Consider the following 20981-nt stretch of genomic DNA (forward strand, 5'->3'; position numbering starts at 1 on the left):
GACTGAAACGGCAGCTTCCATATTGCGGGCGCTCCCTTCTCCACCGGAAACTCGACCTGGTCAGGCTGAGCTGCCGAACATTCTTCGCATCGAGTTCACATTTCCAGTTCCTTTAGTCTTTGTAAAAATATACGAGGGATCAAACCTCTTGACAACCCATTGCACCAATCAGGAAACAGCAAAAAACCAACTCCCAGGTACCAACAGCTCTCTCAGTGCACAGCACCCCCCATTATCCGTACTAAACAACATCGAACAGCAACAATCACTCTCCGAGGGCCTCCCTCTGCTCATGGCTTTACATAGACAGAATGGGGACAAGAGGAGCCTCCTGTGCATCCCACACCAACAAGCAGGCAGCTGTTAGTCTGCATTAGTCCCGATGGGCTTGCGATACAATATCCCACGGGACAAGACTTTTACACCTCGTCCTGTGGGATATGGTATCGCAAGCTCATCGGGACTAGTGCAGACTAACAGCTGCCTGCATGTCTTGTTGGTGTGGGATGCACAGGAGCTTCCTCCTGTCCCCATTCTGTCTACGTAAAGCCAGCCGTGAGCAGAGGATGAGTGGGAGACACGGTGGGGGAAGCATTGGAGAATTAGGGGGGGGGGCGAGGGGTGGACGAGCTGAGACACGCCGACGGGCACAGAATCCACGGGAGGCACGGAGACCGGCAGATACGGGCTTCCGCACACAACGCCCCCCCACCCCCCACCCCCCCGGCACGTTCTAATTCCCGCGCACCCCACCCACCACCGGCGTCAACAGATCAGAACCCCCGGCCCCCAGATCCAGACCCCACCCCCTCAGTCACCAGATCTAGACCTCACCCCCACACCCACCCCCCCCAGTCACCAGATCCAGACCCCACCCCCCAGTCACCGGATCTAGGCCTCACCCCCACACCCCTCAGTCACCAGATCTAGACCTCACCCCCACACCCACCCCCCCAGTCACCAGATCCAGACCCCACCCCCCCAGTCACCAGATCTAGACCTCACCCCCACCCCCCCAGTCACCAGATCCAGACCCCCACCCCCGCCATCTGCAAAGGGAAGCTATTTTGGGGGGGGGAAAGACTAAATGGAAATGCAGAGTGTGGCAGCAGGCGATGAAAACAACCCACACGGCCGAGTGCAAAGTGCAGCGGCTGGTGTCTGTACACAGGCAGGTGCCATGCCGCAGGCAGGTTACTGTGCCAGCTGGCGGGTGAGCAGGTTCACAGACTCGGTCACAAGGGCCTCTGAAACGCAGTGTGCAGCAGTACACGAGCTTAGTACCGACAGTTCAGAGCACTGCAGGGTAAACACACACACACACACAAACACGCCCAGATGATTCACAGTCTGGCAGCTGCACCCGTCTAACATTCCCCTGAATAAACAGGAGGGAGATGGTGACAGTGAGCCGAGAAGATGCCTGATGCATGGGCGAGGCTGTAATAACAGAGCAGTGAGTGGTTACTGCAGGAATGACACCCCGGGAGGGCCACCCAGGCACTGGGACAGACCCTGGCCTCCCCCTCGTCACTCAGCACACAGTGTAGACACCCACTCTGCCTCTGCCACCAACCTGGGCAAGGCGGCGAGATTATCCTCACCCCAAAATCCGCACACACAGAGACTCAAAGCTCCATCCCTCCCGTCCCACTCCCGCAACCCCTCGCAGTAACATTCACAGACTCACAACTTTCAAAAAATGACCACCATGCCAGCGTTGCTGATAAGTCGATGGTCTTTCTCACATTTCCCTCCGACGCTTTTTATTTATAATTTACAAAACTAAACATGACCTAATCCCACAATGTGGATCTGTGACTCATTTACATAATCTGTACAAAAAACAAACAGTGGGAAGCCGGCACACACACACGCACGCACGCTGTTCCGCTCACTGCTTCTTCACGCCGGATAACTTTCCCGGCTTCTTCTCTTGTCCTCTGCCAGCTCCGGTCACTCCGCGACCACGGCCCCCGAACACACCTGCCAACAGGGAACGGCACCAGGTTACACTGACCCTTCGCTGTAGCAACTTCAACCAATAGAATCTTTTCTCCCTCTCCCCACCCAGTTATTGTTGGGGTACGGATCCCACACACACTGACTTGCACTGGGGTACGGGTCCCACACACACTGACTCTCACTGGGGTACGGGTCCCACACACACTGACTCTCACTGGGGTACGGGTCCCACACACACTGACCCTCACTGGGGTACAGTCCCACACACACTGACCCTCACTGGGGTATGGGTCCCACACACACTGACTCTCACTGGGGTACGGGTCCCACACACACTGACTCGCACTGGGGTATGGGTCCCACACACACTGACTCTCACTGGAGTACGGGTCCCACACACACTGACTCGCACTGGGGTACGGGTCCCACACACACTGACTCTCACTGGAGTACGGGTCCCACACACACTGACTCGCACTGGGGTACGGGTCCCACACACACTGACCCTCACTGGGGTACGGGTCCCACACACACTGACTCTCACTGGGGTACGGGTCCCACACACACTGACTCTCACTGGGGTACAGGTCCCACACACACTGACCCTCACTGGGATACGGGTCCCACACACACTGACTCTCACTGGGGTACGGGTCCTACACGCACTGACTCTCACTGGGGTATGGGTCCCACACACACTGACTCTCACTGGGGTACGGGTCCCACACGCACTGACTCTCACTGGGGTATGGGTCCCACACACACTGACTCTCACTGGGGTACGGGTCCCACACACACTGACCCTCACTGGTGTACGGGGTCCTTGGGCACAGGTACCTCGTCACACGCGAGTCTGTCAGCAGTGGGTCTCACCAGGTATCTACCACACATGCACTTCCAGCGGGAGCAGCAGCCCTCCAGTGTCCTCGGAGTCGGAAGGTTGTGGGTTCAAGTCTCACTCCAGATACTTCTGCATTAAATCCAGGCTGACACTGCCAGTGTAGTACTGAGGGAGCGCCGCACTGTCGGAGGGGCAGTGCTGAGGGAGCGCCGCACTGTCGGAGGGGGCAGTGCTGAGGGAGCGCCGCACTGTCGGAGGGGCAGTGCTGAGGGAGCGCCGCACTGTCGGAGGGGCAGTGCTGAGGGAGCGCCGCACTGTCGGAGGGGCAGTGCTGAGGGAGCGCCGCACTGTCGGAGGGGCAGTGCTGAGGGAGCGCCGCACTGTCGGAGGGGCAGTGCTGAGGGAGCGCCGCACTGTCGGAGGGGCAGTGCTGAGGGAGCGCCGCACTGTCGGAGGGGCAGTGCTGAGGGAGCGCCGCACTGTCGGAGGGGCAGTGCTGAGGGAGCGCCGCACTGTCGGAGGGGCAGTGCTGAGGGAGCGCCGCACTGTCGGAGGGGCAGTGCTGAGGGAGCGCCGCACTGTCGGAGGGGCCGTCTTTTGGATGAGACATTAATCTGCCTGCCCTCTCAGGTGGATGTAAAAGATCCCACGAGCAGTATGGAAGATGAGCAGTGCAGTTCTGCCCAGTGTGCTAGAGCCAATATTAATCTCTCAATCAACATCACTGAACATTTTATCTGGTCATTATCACATTCCTGAGTGTGGGAGCTTGCTGTGGGCAAATTAGCTGCTGCATTTCCCACTTTACAACAGTGACTACACTCCAAAAGTACCTAATTGGCTGTAAAGCGCTTTGGGACGTCCTGAGGTTGTGAAAGGCGCTATAGAAATGCAAGTCTGTCTTTCTAACCCAGTGGTTACTGCATAGGGACGTGGTGTCAACGAGAGGTCAGGAATGTGTTGATATCCTACCTGCGAGCTAGGTGAGAGAGGGGCAGGGGTCAGTGAGCCGTGAACTACCCAGGGCCCGCTCCTGGGTTAGGGGGTCGATCCCGGAGAGAGGGGTCAGTGACCTGGGACCGCCACAGGGGCCGCTCCTGGGTCAGGGGTCGATCCCGGAGAGAGGGGTCAGTGAGCTGGACCACCCCAGGGCTCGCTCCTGGGTCAGGGAGCCGGGACTCCCCAGGGCCCGCTCCTGGGTCAGGGCTCGATCCCTGAGTGAGGGGTCAATGAGCTGGAACACCCCAGGGATCGCTCCTGGGTCAGGGATCGATCCCGGAGAGAGGGGTCAGTGACCCGGGACCGCCACAGGGGCCGCTCCTGGGTCAGGGGTCGATCCAAGAGAGAGGCGTGAGTGAGCTGTGAACTCTCCAGGGGTCGCTCCTGGGTCAGGGAGCCGGGACTCCCCAGGGCCCGCTCCTGGGTCAGGGTCGATCCCGGAGAATGGGGTCAGTGAGCCGGGACCTCCCCAGGGGTCGCTCCTGGGTCAGGGTCGATCCCGAAGAGAGGGGTCAATGAGCCGGGACCTCCCCAGGGGTCGCTCCTGGGTCAAGGTCGATCCCGGAGAGAGGGGTCAATGAGCCGGGACCTCCCCAGGGATCGCTCCTGGGTCAGGGGTCGATCCCGGAGAATGGGGTCAGTGAGCCGGGACCTCCCCAGGGGTCGCTCCTGGGTCAAGGTTGATCCCGGCGAGAGGGGTCAATGAGCCGGGACCTCCCCGGGGTCGCTCCTGGGTCAGTGGTCGATCCCTGAGTGGGGCGTGAGTGAGCTGTGAACTCTCCAGGGGTCGCTCCTTGGTCAGGGAGCCGGGACTCCCCAGGGCCCGCTCCTGGGTCAGGGTCGATCCCAGAGAATGGGGTCAGTGAGCCGGGACCTCCCCAGGGGTCGCTCCTGGGTCAGGGTCGATTCCGAAGAGAGGGATCAATGAGCCGGGACCTCCCCAGGGGTCGCTCCTGGGTCAAGGTCGATCCCGGAGAGAGGGGTCAATGAGCCGGGACCTCCCCAGGGGTCGCTCCTGGGTCAGGGGTCGATCCCGGAGAATGGGGTCAGTGAGCCGGGACCTCCCCGGGGTTGCTCCTGGGTCAGGGTCGATCCAGGAGAGAGGAGTCAATGAGCCGGGACCTCCCCGGGGTCGCTCCTGGGTCAGGGGTCGATCCCTGAGTGGGGCGTGAGTGAGCTGTGAACTCTCCAGGGGTCGCTCCTTGGTCAGGAAGCCGGGACTCCCCAGGGCCCGCTCCTGGGTCAGGGGTCGATCCCGGAGAGAGGGGTCAATGAGCCGGGACCTCCCCAGGGGTCGCTCCTGGGTCAAGGTCGATCCTGGCGAGAGGAGTCAATGAGCCGGGACCTCCCCAGGGGTCGCTCCTGGGTCAAGGTCGATCCCGGAGAGAGGGGTCAGTGAGCTGGGACCTCCCCGGGGTCGCTCCTGGGTCAGGGGATGATCCTGGAGGGGTCAATGAGCTGGGACCTCCCCAGGGGTCGCTCCTGGGTCAAGGTCGATGCCGGCGAGAGGGGTCAATGAGCCGGGACCTCCCCAGGGGTCGCTCCTGGGTCAGGGGTCGATCCTGGAGAGAGGGGTCAGTGAGCCGGGACCTCCCCGGGGTCGCTCCTGGGTCAGGGGATGATCCTGGAGGGGTCAATGAGCTGGGACCTCCCCAGGGGTCGCTCCTGGGTCACAGGTCGATGCCGGGTCCAGCCTTACCTCTCCCGGTGCCGCCACCACTCGCACCTCGACCTTTCTGCTGTTGCTGCTGCTTCTGCTGCTGGATGCCCCCCCGACCTCTGCCCTTTGACACCACCTCCTCCTTCACCATGTCGATAATTTCGTCCGGGATGCGGAGGTACTTGATGGTGCTGCCACGAATGTAACATTCCGGCATCTTCCAGAACTTGTCACCATCCTGCGAAGCAGGGAAAACAAATCAGGCACACGGGTAACAACAAGCCGCTCAATGGAAGGGGTTTAAACGGCAGACAGTGGGAGGGCCGAGCCCTAACCCTGAGGCAGTGTTCTCCCCACTCCCAGACCCGGCCTGCAACAAGGCCAACCGCAACCAGGACCCGTGTCAGGGCAGCCCAGGCTCAGGGCTCAGAGCATGGGGCCAATATTCGGGGGAAACATCACTCCAAACCCAAGAACTTTAACTAGCAGCAATTCACTAGTCGGAAGCTCAAAACACATCCCCACAAAGGACATCCACGCCAGTGACAGATCTGTACCCACCAGTACTGTACCCCAGTGTTATACAGTGACAGACCTGTACCCACGAGTACTGTACCCCAGTGTTATACAGTGACAGACCTGTACCCACCAGTACTGTACCCCAGTGTTATACAGTGACAGATCTGTACCCACCAGTACTGTACCCCAGTGTTATACAGTGACAGACCTGTACCCACCAGTACTGTACCCCAGTGTTATACAGTGACAGACCTGTACCCACCAGTACTGTACCCCAGTGTTATACAGTGACAGACCAGTACCCACCAGTACTGTACCCCAGTGTTATACAGTGACAGACTTGTACCCACCAGTACTGTACCCCAGTGTTATACAGTGACAGATCTGTACCCACCAGTACTGTACCCCAGTGTTATACAGTGACAGACCTGTACCCACCAGTACTGTACCCCAGTGTTACACAGTGACAGACCTGTACCCACCAGTACTGTATCCCAGTGTTATACAGTGACAGACCTGTACCCACCAGTACTGTATCCCAGTGTTATACAGTGACAGACCTGTACCCACCAGTACTGTACCCCAGTGTTATACAGTGACAGACCTGTACCCACCAGTACTGTACCCCAGTGTTATACAGTGACAGACCTGTACCCACCAGTACTGTACCCCAGTGTTATACAGTGACAGACCTGTACCCACCAGTATTGTACCCCAGTGTTACACAGTGACAGACCTGTACCCACCAGTACTGTACCCCAGTGTTATACAGTGACAGACCTGTATCCACCAGTACTGTACCCCAGTGTTATACAGTGACAGACCTGTACCCACCAGTACTGTACCCCAGTGTTATACAGTGACAGACCTGTACCCACCAGTACTGTATCCCAGTGTTATACAGTGACAGACCTGTACCCACCAGTACTGTACCCCAGTGTTATACAGTGACAGACCTGTACCCACCAGTACTGTACCCCAGTGTTACAGTGACAGACCTGTACCCACCAGTACTGTACCCCAGTGTTATACAGTGACAGACCTGTACCCACCAGTACTGTACCCCAGTGTTATAGTGACAAACCTGTACCCACCAGTACTGTACCCCAGTGTTATACAGTGACAGACCTGTACCCACCAGTACTGTACCCCAGTGTTGTACAATGACAGACCCGTACCCACCAGTACTGTACCCCAGTGTTATACAGTGACAGACCTGTACCCACCAGTACTGTACCCCAGTTTTATAGTGACAGACCTGTACCCACCAGTACTGTACCCGTTATAGTGACAGAACTGTACCCATCAGTACTGTACCCTAGTGTTATACAGTGACAGACCTGTACCCACCAGTACTGTACCCCAGTGTTAGTGACAGACCTGTACCCACCAATACTGTACCCGTTATAGTGACAGAACTGTACCCATCAGTACTGTACCCTAGTGTTATACAGTGACAGACCTGTACCCACCAGTACTGTACCCCAGTGTTACAGTGACAGACCTGTACCCACCAATACTGTACCCCAGTGTTATACAGTGACAGACCTGTACCCACCAGTACTGTACCCCAGTGTTATACAGTGACAGACCTGTACCCACCAGTACTGTACCCCAGTGTTATAGTGACAGACCTGTACCCACCAGTACTGTACCCCAGTGTTATACAGTGACAGACCCGTACCCACCAGTACTGTACCCCAGTGTTGTACAATGACAGACCTGTACCCACCAGTACTGTACCCCAGTGTTATACAGTGACAGACCTGTACCCACCAGTACTGTACCCCAGTGTTATAGTGACAGACCTGTACCCACCAGTACTGTACCCGTTATAGTGACAGAACTGTACCCACCAGTACTGTACCTCAGTGTTATACAGTGACAGACCTGTACCCACCAGTACTGTATCCCAGTGTTATACAGTGTCAGACCTGTACCCACCAGTACTGTACCCCAGTGTTGTACAATGACAGACCTATACCCACCAGTACTGTACCCCAGTGTTGTACAATGACAGACCTGTACCCACCAGTACTGTACCTCAGTGTTATAGTGACAGACCTATACCCACCAGTACTGTACCCTAGTGTTATACAGTGACAGACCTATACCCACCAGTACTGTACCCCAGTGTTATACAGTGACAGACCTGTACCCCCCAGTACTGTACCCCAGTGTTATACAGTGACAGACCTGTACCCACCAGTACTGTGCCCCAGTGTTATACAGTGACAGACCCGTACCCACCAGTACTGTACCCCAGTGTTGTACAATGACAGACCTATACCCAACAGTACTGTACCCCAGTGTTGCAGTGACAGACCTATACCCACCAGTACTGTACCCCAGTGTTATAGTGACAAACCTGTACCCACCAGTACTGTACCTGTGTTATACAGTGACAGACCTGTACCCACCAGTACTGTACCCCAGTGTTATAGTGACAGACCCGTACCCACCAGTACTGTACCTGTGTTATACAGTGTCACACCTGTACCCACCAGTACTGTACCCCAGTGTTATACAGTGACAGACCTATACCCACCAGTACTGTACCCCAGTGTTATACAGTGACAGACCTATACCCACCAGTACTGTACCCCAGTGTTATACAGTGACAGACCTGTACCCCCCAGTACTGTACCCCAGTGTTATACAGTGACAGACCTGTACCCACCAGTACTGTACCTGTGTTATACAGTGACAGACCTGTACCCACCAGTACTGTACCCCAGTGTTATACAGTGACAGACCTATACCCACCAGTACTGTACCCCAGTGTTATACAGTGACAGACCTGTACCCCCCAGTACTGTACCCCAGTGTTATAGTGACAGACCTGTACCCACCAGTACTGTACCCCAGTGTTATAGTGACAGACCCGTACCCACCAGTACTGTACCTGTGTTATACAGTGTCACACCTGTACCCACCAGTACTGTACCCCAGTGTTATACAGTATCGGACCTGTACCCACCAGTACTGTACCCCAGTGTTATACAGTGTCAGACCTATACCCACCAGTACTGTACCCCAGTGTTATACAGTGTCAGACCTGTACCCACCAGTACTGTACCCCAGTGTTATACACTGACAGACCTATACCCACCAGTACTGTACCCCAGTGTTGTACAATGACAGACCTGTACCCACCAGTACTGTACCTGTGTTATACAATGACAGACCTGTACCCACCAGTACTGTACCCCAGTGTTGTACAATGACAGACCTGTACCCACCAGTACTGTACCCCAGTGTTATACAGTGACAGACCTGTACCCACCAGTACTGTACCCCAGTGTTATACAGTCATTGGTTGTGGGGGAAGATAATACATTGAAAAAATAAATGAAATAATTTGCATTTATCTGGCACCTTTCTCAATCGCTGGACATCCCCATTGCTTCACAGGCAGTGATGAACTAGTGATGTGTGGTCACTTTTGTCATGCAGGATATCAGTGCAGTCACTGGAAGGATCGAACCGAGAGTGCGGAGAAAGGGAAATCTTTGACTGCTCCCCCTGGCCGGAGCTGGGCCTTTGCTGCCACCCAGTGGCTACACCGGGAGTAACAACACCTTGAAAAAGCCCATTCCGACTTGCCAGAGACTCGTGAGTTAATCTCATCGCAGCAAGTAGCCGAGCCTCACAGACCAGGGAGCAGTTGCTGGCTCGAGGTGGCATACAGTTCCGGTTACTGGCAGTGGCAGCCCCCTCACATCTCACCCAAACCTCGATGCATAATCCACACAAGACATTGACCGGCTGGCCCGGGTCAGTGATAGAGGCATGGACCCGAGGACTGCAGGCTGGGATTCTTCCCTCCCTGCGCTCCAGATACTCCTGCAAGCTCCATGTCCTCATGGCTAGGCTGGTCAAGCAGCAGGAAGCTGGTGTGGTGCATGACTTTACTGGGTGAACTCTCGGATAAGTCAAGGCACTTTGTCTGAAGCCTCACGAGGTCTATAAGCCTTGGCTCTTGGCAACTTGCGACCAAGGCCCCTGTATTTGGGTAGGTGGGATGTGTGGCCACGGAATGAGGGTATGCACTCCATCGGGGGGTGGGGAACGCACAGATTGCTGACCATTTGTCGGTAGCTTTTCAGGTAGAGTCCGGAGCCTGGTGATATGTTTTTGCACTTGTCAGGAAAATGGCAGCATTCGGAGCAGGAGTTTCCTCACGCTGCGTTAGTCGACTGTCCCAAACATCACCACAGCCAAGGCGATCGTCGTCATTCACAGATTAAATAATCATGTCGAGAAGAGAAACAGAAATTCCAAAAGCACCAGAGGGGGAGATGAGGAGAATGTTTTTACGCAGCGAGTTGCTGTGATCTGGAACGCGCTGCCTGAAAGGGCGGTGGGAGCAGATTCAGTAGTGACTTTCAAAAGGGAATTGGAGAAAGAGCAGGGCAGTGGGACTGATGGGATCGCTCTTTCAAAGAGCCAGCACAGACACGATGGGCCGAATGGCCTCCCTCTGTGCTGCAGGATTTGATGATTAAATGGCAAAGGGAAATAGCTCCGGTGTGTAGGTAGCGTTGACCAGCACTGGCATGATGGGCTGAATGGCCTCCGACTGTGCTGCAATTTCTATGATTGAATGCGTGAAGCGTTTACAGAAATCGAAGGTTACTCTGCCAGGCTGCACGATCAGGTTTGCAGTGAAACAGCTCACGCAAAACGTGAGCAACGAAACAATCACTGGACAGCTTCGCTTTCACACCACACTGAAAATGTAACCTGCAGAATGTGGATCACGGCGGGCACAGATCCCGGGACGATCCCCCGACCAGAGAGTGAAGATGTGCAAACTTGGCACGGTTTCTGAACCGACCTGAGCAGCAGGCTAGGCACCTGTAGCCGGGAGACTGAGGGGTGACCCGAGAGAGGTCTTTAAAAATCTGAAAGTGTTCGATAGGGTCGATGTTGAGATGATGTTTCCACTTGTGGGGGAGACCAGAACTCGGATCCATAAATACAAGATAGTCACTAATAAATCCAATCGGGAACTCAGGAGAAACTTCTTTACCCAGAGAGTGGTGAGAATGTGGAGCTTGCTGCCACAGGGAGTGGTTGAGGTGAATAGTATCGATGTATTTAAGGGAAACCTAGATAAACATGAGGGAGAAAGGAATTGAAGGATATGGTGATGGGGTGAGATGGAGAGGGGTGGGAGGGGGCTGGTGTGGAGCATAAACCCCGGCACAGATCCGTTGGGCCAAAAGGACGGTTTCTGTGCTGGACATTGTGTGTAGTACACAGTGGAACAGAAAGATCCCACAGGTTGACGAGGCGTTTGTGCAAGACCAGTTTCAGCGACGCTGCACTGTCCGGTCCGGCACTTCACAATATTTTTGCATGATTGGTCCCACAGTTGAAGAGGGCGACTGTCTGGTCTTTCTGTGCTGCACACTCCCTCGCTGCCTCTCCAGTGAACATGGGGCCATTAATTCTTTTGCAGCGAAACCTTTGAGAGCCATCGCAGCAAACAAGTCGAATGGGAAGTGTGCAAAGTCAGGCGATGTTCGCATTCCCTCTTGCCTGTTTAGAAACATAGAAAATAGGTGCAGGAGTAGGCCATTCGGCCCTTCGAGCCTGCACCGCCATTCAATAAGATCATGGCTGATCATTCCCTCAGTACCCCTTTCCTGCTTTCTCTCCATACCCCTTGATCCCCTTAACCGTAAGCGCCATATCTAACTCTGTCTTGAATATATCCAGTGAACTGGCATCAACAACTCTCTGCAGCAGGGAATTCCACAGGTTAACAACTCTCTGAGTGAAGAAGTTTCTCCTCATCTCAGTCCTAAATGGCCTACCCCTTATCCTAAGACTATGTCCCCTGGTTCTGGACTTCCCCAACATCGGGAACATTCTTCCTGCATCTAACCTGTCCCGTCCCGTCAGAATCTTATATGTTTCTATGAGATCCCCTCTCATCCTTCTAAACTCCAGTGAATACAGGCCCAGTTGATCCAGTCGCTCCTCTTATGACAGTCCAGCCATCCCGGGAATCAGTCTGGTGAACCTTCGCTGCACTCCCTTAATAGCAAGAAGTCCTTCCTCAGATTAGGAGACCAAAACTGAACACAATATTCCAGGTGAGGCCTCACTAAGGCCCTGTACAACTGCAGTAAGACCTCCCTGCTTCTATATTCAAATTCCCTAGCTATGAAGGCCAACATACCATTTGCCTTCTTTACCGCCTGCTGTACCTGCGTGCCCACTTTCAGTGACTGATGAACCATGACACCCAGGTCTCGTTGCACCTCCCCTTTTCCTAGTCTGCCGCCATTCAGATAATATTCTGCCTTCGTGTTTTTGCCCCGAAAATGGACAACCTCACATTTATCCACATTATGCTGCATCTGCCATGCATTTGCCCACTCACCTAATCTGTCCAAGTCACCCTGCAGCCTCTTAGCGTCCTCCTCACAGCTCCTTACAGGGCTGCCTTTGCTCACACTAGTACCGACACCCACAGGGACACTGCTGGTTGTGAGGTGTTACTGATACAGATTGACTGCCGTGTTATAAGTCACTTCACCCCAGGAGTAATTCATTGTACTCGAGACATTTCAATGATTTTTCTATGATTCTATGATTGGGTACGACGTTTTACAATTCATACTGACAGTGGGCGAGGGCGAACTATTCCCCCCCAGAGGCCGTTTACTCTCACGTTCTCCTTAGCAACATAGAAACAGGAGGAGGCCATTCTTCCCTCGAGCCTGTTCCACTATTCAATTAGATCAAAGCTAATCTGTGCTCGCAGGCCGGGGGCCACTCAGCCTACTGGGCAGGCTGCCACACTGCTCCTTCCGCTCCCCGGCCTGCTCCGAAGGCAGTGTCTAATGTGTAGACCGTGCAGCAGAGCTTGGTCTCCAGTCGTCCTGGTAAACCCTAGCCACTGGACCAAGCCCTAGCTCTGTCAAGCCCGTGTGGTGGCTGGTGTGCAACGGTCACCCCACGTTAAAAAAATCCACCCACAGGCATCTTCCACCCTTCAAGATTTAGTTCGGGATCTGGAATATTGCATCCTTCATTGAAACACCTGTGAACTTTTTGACGTGGAAGCAAGTCATCCTCGATTCGAGGGACTGCCCATGATGATGAGCTAATCTGTATTTTAACTCCACCTTGGTTCCATATCCCTTATCCAACAAATCCCTATTAATGTTGGTTTTGTATTTTTCAACTGACCCGCAGCCTCCACAGCTTTTTGGGGGGGGGGGGAAAAAGAGTTCCAGATTTTCCTTTGCATGACCCTGTCTCGCTGCCTCCCCTCCTTCTGTCAGACTCCTCCCTGAAACCTCTCCCTCGAATCTTGTTGTACTCAGCTTGTCTTTGCCTGGTACGGTTTTATGTTTGGAACTTTTACTGATACAACCTTTGGGGTCACACTGTGACCCTGAACAGCCACATACCCTGGATGTACAGATGACCTCTCGCAGGTTGATGTTCATCCAGTTGTCACAGCTGACCAGATGACCATTGTACGTTTCTCCATTCTTCAGCTCCACCAGCTGCCAAACACAAGCACACGTTTTGTTAACGGAGTAGAGCTTCTCAGAGAGCTTCTGTAGCGTTTATTTCTAACATGAAGAATTTGCTGAGAAGGGCCAGGAGGCTTTCCCCATATCGGATATTCTGCAACAGACCATACTGCGGGAGTATGGATTTCAGCCCCACTGTCTCAACTGAACTCCGCACTGGGGCCGACTGTGCCCCGGGACCCGACTCCGCCCCGGGACCCGACTGTTGCCGAGGTCTGCTCTCTGCTGTGAGTTCGGAGACAGTGCAGTGTTGGAAAGGTGCCGGGGAGCAGCGACTATGTAGCTCAGGGTGGTCCTATAAATCGCTGCTGGGGTGCAGAGGGGCACTCGGGCGGAGCTGGCAACCTACCATAGTGCCCACCCTCTGGCGCTGCCAGTGACTGTGGAACCCACTGGACCAGCAGTAGGATTGGGGGCGCTGAACTTTCACTGCCCTGACGGTTGCTCTTGGGGCCCAGATACCTCTGGAGGTACAGGGTTCATATGGCAAGGCACCGGAGGGGCAAACTCCAGCAACTCCCAGCCGATTCCACGACTGGGGTTGTGGTGTGGGGATGGGGGAGCTGACTGGGTGGGGTGACAGAGCCAGACAATGTGAAAGACACACAGGAGCTGCTCATTGACCTGAGGAGTTTCAAAGCACGGGTTCAACTCTCGGCCTGGGCTGTCTGCTACATAAAGGAGGCAGTTTAATATTAATATTAAATTAAAGATAAATCTCCCGGACACTGCTATGAGCAAACCTGGGAAAAATAAGTGTGTTTTTTTATTTTCTTTGAACACAGCAACGTGCATTTACATAGTGCGTAGTCCTCTCGCCTCTGAGCCACAAGGTCATGGGTTCGAGCTCCACTCCAGAGACTTGAGCCCATAATCCAGGCCGACACTCCCGATGCTGTACTGAGGGAGCGCCGCACTGTCGGAGGGGCATTACCGAGGGAGCGCCGCACTGTCGGAGGGGCATTACTGAGGGAGCACCGCACTGTCGGAGGGGCAGTACTGAGGGAGCGCCGAACTGTCGGAGGGGCAATACTGAGGGAGCGCCGCACTGTCGGAGGGGCAATACTGAGGGAGCGCTGCTCTGTCAGAGGTACCGTCTTTCAGATGAGACGTTAGACCAAGGCCCCGTCTGCTCTCGGGTGGACATAAAAGATCCCATGACACTATTTCAAAATGCAGGGGGGATATCACCGGGGGCCAATATTTATCCCTTGACCACCATCACTGGAACAGATGATCTGGTCATTATCAAATTGCTGTTGGTGGGAGCTTGCTGTGCGCAAATTGGCTGCTGCGTTTCCCACATTACAACAGTGACGACACTTCAAAAGTGTACTTCATTGACTGTGAAGCGCTTTGGGACGTCCGGAGGTCATGAAAGGCGCTATAGAAATGCAAGTCTTTTTTTTTGTTAATGTAGTAAAACAGCTGAAGGGACTTCAAATGTACGATTATCAAACAAGAATTGACTCCAAGCCACATCGAGAGATATTAGGGAGCTGCTCAAACAGATGTATAGGCGGGCCCAGCCCCGTCTGCCGGAGCAGACGCCGGGCCCAGCCCCGTCTGCCGGAGCAGACGCCGGGCCCAGCCCCGTCTGCCGGAGCAGACGCCGGGCCCAGCCCCGTCTGCCGGAGCAGACGCCGGGCCCAGCCCCGTCTGCCGGAGCAGACGCCGGGCCCAGCCCCGTCTGCCGGAGCAGACGCCGGGCCCAGCCCCGTCTGCCGGAGCAGACGCCGGGCCCAGCCCCGTCTGCCGGAGCAGACGCCGGGCCCAGCCCCGTCTGCCGGAGCAGACGCCGGGCCCAGCCCCGTCTGCCGGGGCCCAGCCCCGTCTGCCGGAGCAGACGCCGGGCCCAGCCCCGTCTGCCGGAGCAGACGCCGGGCCCAGCCCCGTCTGCCGGAGCAGACGCCGGGCCCAGCCCCGTCTGCCGGAGCAGACGCCGGGCCCAGCCCCGTCTGCCGGAGCAGACGCCGGGCCCAGCCCCGTCTGCCGGAGCAGACGCCGGGCCCAGCCCCGTCTGCCGGAGCAGACGCCGGGCCCAGCCCCGTCTGCCGGAGCAGACGCCCGTTAATGCAGACACTGCTTTCACTCGACTCACCATCGGGTGATTCTGCGCCGTCTTCAGTAACGAGAGAGGAAGCTGAAAGAGAAAAACATTTCAATGAAATCTGACAAGAACATTTATTTTTTTCACTCGTCAAAACGGTCAACGCCGAGGTCACGGAGAGTTCCGGAACCGAGGCTGCCCCATCCACAAAACACAGAAAACTACAGGCAGGCTTCAGGGAGTCGAGGGTTATGGGGAGCGGGTGGGGAAGTGGAGCTGAGTCCATGGTTAGATCAGCCATGATCTTAATGAATGGCGGAGCAGGCTCGAGGGGCCAAATGGCCGACTCCTGCTCCTATTTCTTATGTTCTTAATATCCCACCCAGTCTAATCCCATTCCAACCCCCTCACTCACCGTACTGTTTAATATCCCACCCAGTCTTATCCCACTTGCCCCCTTTAATATCCCACCCAGTCTAATCCCACTCGCCCCCACACTCCTCTTTTTCAAGCTTTGTTCACTTTTAACAGCATCTCTGAACTTTGCTGCGATGGTCTGTGCCAGAGAATTCCACAATCCATCTGCCCACAGTGTACAGATATATCTTTCTGTCCCCCTCGCTATTCTTTGCAATTGATTTAAATTTGTGCTATTTCATTCCAGCCTTGACCAGGGGAAAACAAGCGCTCACTCTTTTCCTATTTCGGTGCCAGTTGTGACTCAGTGGGAGTCTCACCTCGGAGTCAGGGACTTGAGCACAAAATTACAGGCTGACGTTCCCAGTGCAGTGCTGAGTGAGTGCCGCACTGTCGGAGGGGCAGTGCTGAGTGAGTGCCGCACTGTCAGAGGGGCAGTACTGAGGGAGTGCCGCACTGTCGGAGGGGCAGTACTGAGTGAGTGCCGCACTGTCAGAGGGGCAGTGCTAAGTGAGTGCCGCACTGTCGGAGGGGCAGTACTGAGGGAGTGCCGCACTGTCGGAGGAGCAGTGCTGAGTGAGTGCCGCACTGTCGGAGGGGCAGTACTGAGGGAGTGCTGCACTGTCGGAGGAGCAGTGCTGAGTGAGTGCCGCACTGTCGGAGGGGCAGTACTGAGGTAGCGCCGCACTGTCGGGGGGGGGGGGGGGCAGTAGAGGGAGTGCTGCACTGTCGGAGGGGCAGTACTGAGGGAGCACCGCACTGTCGGAGGGGCAGTACTGAGGGAGTGCTGCACTGTCGGAGGGGCAGTACTGAGGGAGCGCCACACTGTCGGAGGTGCCATCTTTCAAATGAGACGTTAAACCGAGGCCCCGTCTGCTCTCTCAGGTGACGTAAAAGATCCCATGGCACTATTTCGAAGAAGAAAAGGGAGTTATCCCCGGTGTCTTGGCCAATATTTATACCTCAATTAACATCAACAAAAAAAACAGATTATCTGGTCATTATCACATTGCTGTTTATGGGAGCTTGCTGTGCGCAAATTGGCTGCCGTGTTTCCCACATTACAACAGTGACTACACTCCAAAAGTAGTTCACTGGCTGTTAAGCGCTTTGAGACGTCCGGTAGTCGTGAAAGGCGCTATAGAAATGCAAGTCTTTTTGATCATAACCCGTCGTGATCTTGCACACGTCTGTTCAGTCACTTTGTCGCCTTCTCAGCTCGTGAAAGGTCCCAACGTCAAGTCTGTCACTGTAACATCCCACTCAATCTCCGCTGCACCATCCCCACTGCTTTCATACCCGCCCTAACGGGAGGTGCGCTGACCTGTACACAACACCCCCAACTCCAGCCCAGCAAACATGCTGTACACTATCACAGTAACCTATCACAGTAACCTCTTTGCTTCTGCAGTCTACAACTCCAGATACAAAACCAAGGATTCCCTTTTTAAGAAAAACAATTGTATCCATTCACTTGAGCAAATTGAACAACTTTGAAATGTGTTTGAAGAGGATTTGTGCCGAGAGTCATTTCACCAACATCTCAGTGCGAAGACAACACAACAAAGCATTGTGGCTGTGGGAGCTTGGCATCAGTAATGATTCTGCACACGCATTTTATCATTAAGGCAGTTCAGGGAACTTTATCCCCCCTTAACTCCATTTCCTGCCTTCTCGACCCACTCTGCAGATTGAAGATTCTTGAGAAATTTTAAACCCCAGGGTTACTGCCGCAAACACCTTCAATGACCTTGTAACGCAACAATGACTTAGTGATTTGGAAATAAACTGCAACCATGAATCCCAGGGATTCTGTTTAAGAGGAGCCCCACCTCGGGAACTCTCCCAGTCCCTACAGGATGTACGCAGGACGTTCTTGCTATTGAGGGAGTGCAGCGAAGGTTCACCAGACTGATTCCCGGGATGGCAGGACTGACATATGAGGAGAGACTGGATCAACTGGGCCTTTATACACTGGAGTTTAGAAGGATGAGAGGGGGTCTCATAGAAACATATAATATTCTGACGGGACGGTTCAGGTTAGATGCGGGAAGAATGTTCCCGATGTTGGGGAAGTCCAGAACCAGGGGACACAGTCTCAGGATAAGGGGTAGGCCATTTAGGACTGAGATGAGGAGAAACTTCTTCACTCAGAGAGTTGTTAACCTGTGGAATTCCCTGCCGCAGAGAGATGTTGAGGCCAGTTCTTTGGATATATTCAAAAGGGTGTTAGATATGGCCCTTACGGCTATGGGGATCAAGAGGTATGGAGAGAAAGCAGGAAGGGGGTACAGAGGGAATGATCAGCCATGATCTTATTGAATGGCGGTGCAGGCTCGAAGGGCCAAATGGCCTACTCCTGCACCTATTTTCTATGCAGCCTCATCAAATGGAAATCAATTTACACACAAACCAGAATAGAACCATTTTAAAAATATCTATCTCGAATATATTACAAGCCCAGAACCAAATTATCTGCTCCCTGCCAACATTTACTAAGCAAAAACCCCAATTCCACACATCATCATCATCATCATCATCATAGACAGTCCCTCGGAATCGAGGAAGACTTGCTTCCACTCTTAGCATGAGTCCTTAGGTGGCTGTACAGTCCAATACGAGAACCACAGTCCCTGTCACAGGTGGGACAGATAGTGGTTGAAGGGAGGGTGGGACTGGTTTGCCGCACGCTCCTTCCGCTGCCTGCACTTGATTTCTGCATGCTCTCAGCGACGAGACTCGAGGTACTCAACGCCCTCCCGGATGCACTTCCTCCACTTAGGGCGGACTGGTCTTTGGCCAGGGACTCCCAGGTGTCAGTGGAGATGTTGCACTTTATCAGGGAGGCTTTGAGGGTGTCCTTGTAAGGTTTCCTCTGACCACCTTTGGCTCATTTGCCATGAAGGAGTTCCGAGTAGAGTGCTTGCTTTGGGAATCTCATGTCTGGCACGCGAACAATGTGGCCTGCCCAGCGGAGCTGATCAAGTGTGGTCAGTGCTTCAATGCTGGGGATGTTGGCCTGGTCGAGGACGCTAACATTGGTGCATCTGTCCTCCCAGGGAATTTGCAGGAGCTTGCAGAGACAACATTGGTGGTATTTCTCCAGCGACTTGAGGTGTCTACTGTACATAGGCCTGGAACACTGCATACAGTTTTGGTTTCTATATTTACGAAAGGATATACTTGCTTTGGAGGCAGTTCAGAGAAGGTTCACTCGGTTGATTCCGGAGATGAGGGGGTTGACTTATGAGGAAAGGTTGAGGAGGTTGGGTCTCTACTCATTGGAATTCAGAAGAATGAGAGGTGATCTTATCGAAACGTATAAGATTATGAGGGGGCTTGACAAGGTGGATGCAGAGAAGATGTTTCCACTGATAGAGAAGACTAGAACTAGGGGGCATAATCTTAGAATAAGGGGCCACCCATTTAAAACTGAAATGAGGAGAAATTTCTTCTCTCAGGAGGGTTGTAAATCTGTGAAATTTCCGCTGCCTCAGAGAGCTGTGGGACATTGAATAAATTTAAGACAGAAAGAGACAGTTTCTTCAACGATAAGGGGTTATGGGGAGCGGACAGGGAAGTGGACCTGAGTCCATGATCAGATCAGCCATGATCTTATTGAATGGCGGAGATGGCTCGAGGAGCCGTATTTCTTATGTTATTCCTATTTCTTATGTCTCTGAGCCATACAGGAGAGTGGGTATCATTACAACCCTATAGATCATGAGCTTGGTGGCAGATTTGAGGGCCTGGTCTTCAAACACTCTTTTCCTCAGGCGGTCAAAGCTGACAGGGTGTACAACCACAGCGCGACAGGTTTTCACGGCATTCTCCATTAGACATAGGAATTTATAATAGTAATATAAAACTAAGGACAAAAGGCCTCAACTTAAAATGGGGCGTGAAGTACAATGTCAGTCCCTGGTCCAGCTCCTGTCGCCGGAGCAGGGCTGGAGAGGGCCAGGGCAGTCAGGACCCTCAGCAACTCTGCAGCCCCCACTGTCTGCCCTCATACACGAGGAGCAGTCCCATGGGTGGGGCCCACAGAGCAGGTGGTAGGGAGATCTCCCCCACCATCACTCCTGTCTGTCTCTCTCACACACTCTCTCTCTCTCTCTCTCTCTCTCTCTCTCTCTCTCCCCCTCCCTCTCTCACATTCTCTCTCTCTCCCTCCCTCACATTCACTCTCTCTCTCACATTCACTCTCTCTCTCACATTCACTCTCTCTCTCTCCCTCTCACATTCACATTCACATTCACTCTCTCTCTCTCTCTCTCCCTCCCCCTCCCTCACTTTCTCTCTCCCTCCCCCTCCCTCACATTCTCTCTCCCTCCCCCTCCCTCACATTCTCTCTCTCTCTCTCTCCCTCCCTCTCTCCCTCACATTCTCTCTCTCACTCCCCCTCCCTCCCTCCCTCTCATTCTCTCTCCCCCCTCCCTCTCACATTCTCTCTCCCCCCTCCCCCCTCCCACATTCTCTCTCCTTCCCTCCCACATTCTCTCTCTCCTTCCCTCCCACATTCTCTCTCTCCTTTCCTCCCTCTCACATTCTCTCTCTCCTTTCCTCCCTCTCACATTCTCTCTCTCCTTCCCTCCCTCTCACATTCTCTCTCTCCTTCCCTCCCTCTCACATTCTCTCTCTCCTTCCCTCCCTCACATTCTCTCTCCCTCCCTCTCACATTCTCTCTCCCTCCCTCTCACATTCTCTCTCTCTCTCTCTCACACTCCCCCTCCCTCCCTCCCTCTCTCCCCTCTCCCTCTCTCATTCTCTCTCCCCCCTCCCTCTCACATTCTCTCTCCCCCCTCCCTCTCACATTCTCTCTCCCCCCCTCCCTCTCACATTCTCTCTCCCCCCTCCCTCTCACATTCTCTCCCCCCTCCCTCTCACATTCTCTTTCCCCCTCCCTCTCACATTCTCTCTCTCTCTCACATTCTCTCTCTCTCTCTCTCACATTCTCTCTCTCTCTCT

At 54.2% G+C, this 20981-nt stretch overlaps 1 protein-coding gene across 1 annotated transcript in view; it reads right to left on the reverse strand.

Moving 5' to 3' along the window:
- Window positions 1–1720: 1720 nt before the first annotated feature.
- lsm4 (LSM4 homolog, U6 small nuclear RNA and mRNA degradation associated) overlaps window positions 1721–20981 on the reverse strand; it is a 20643-nt gene continuing 1382 nt past the window's right edge. Inside the window, exons 2-5 of the mRNA XM_070860777.1 lie at window positions 15648–15689; window positions 13418–13516; window positions 5505–5703; window positions 1721–1986 (exon numbers count right to left, since the gene is read on the reverse strand). Of these exons, the coding sequence (XP_070716878.1) occupies window positions 1895–1986; window positions 5505–5703; window positions 13418–13516; window positions 15648–15689 (432 nt within the window). The 3' untranslated portion in view covers window positions 1721–1894. The remainder of the gene's footprint in view (window positions 1987–5504; window positions 5704–13417; window positions 13517–15647; window positions 15690–20981) is intronic.

The sequence above is a fragment of the Pristiophorus japonicus genome, chromosome 18 (assembly GCF_044704955.1).
Source record: "Pristiophorus japonicus isolate sPriJap1 chromosome 18, sPriJap1.hap1, whole genome shotgun sequence".
Lineage (NCBI taxonomy): Eukaryota > Metazoa > Chordata > Chondrichthyes > Pristiophoridae > Pristiophorus > Pristiophorus japonicus.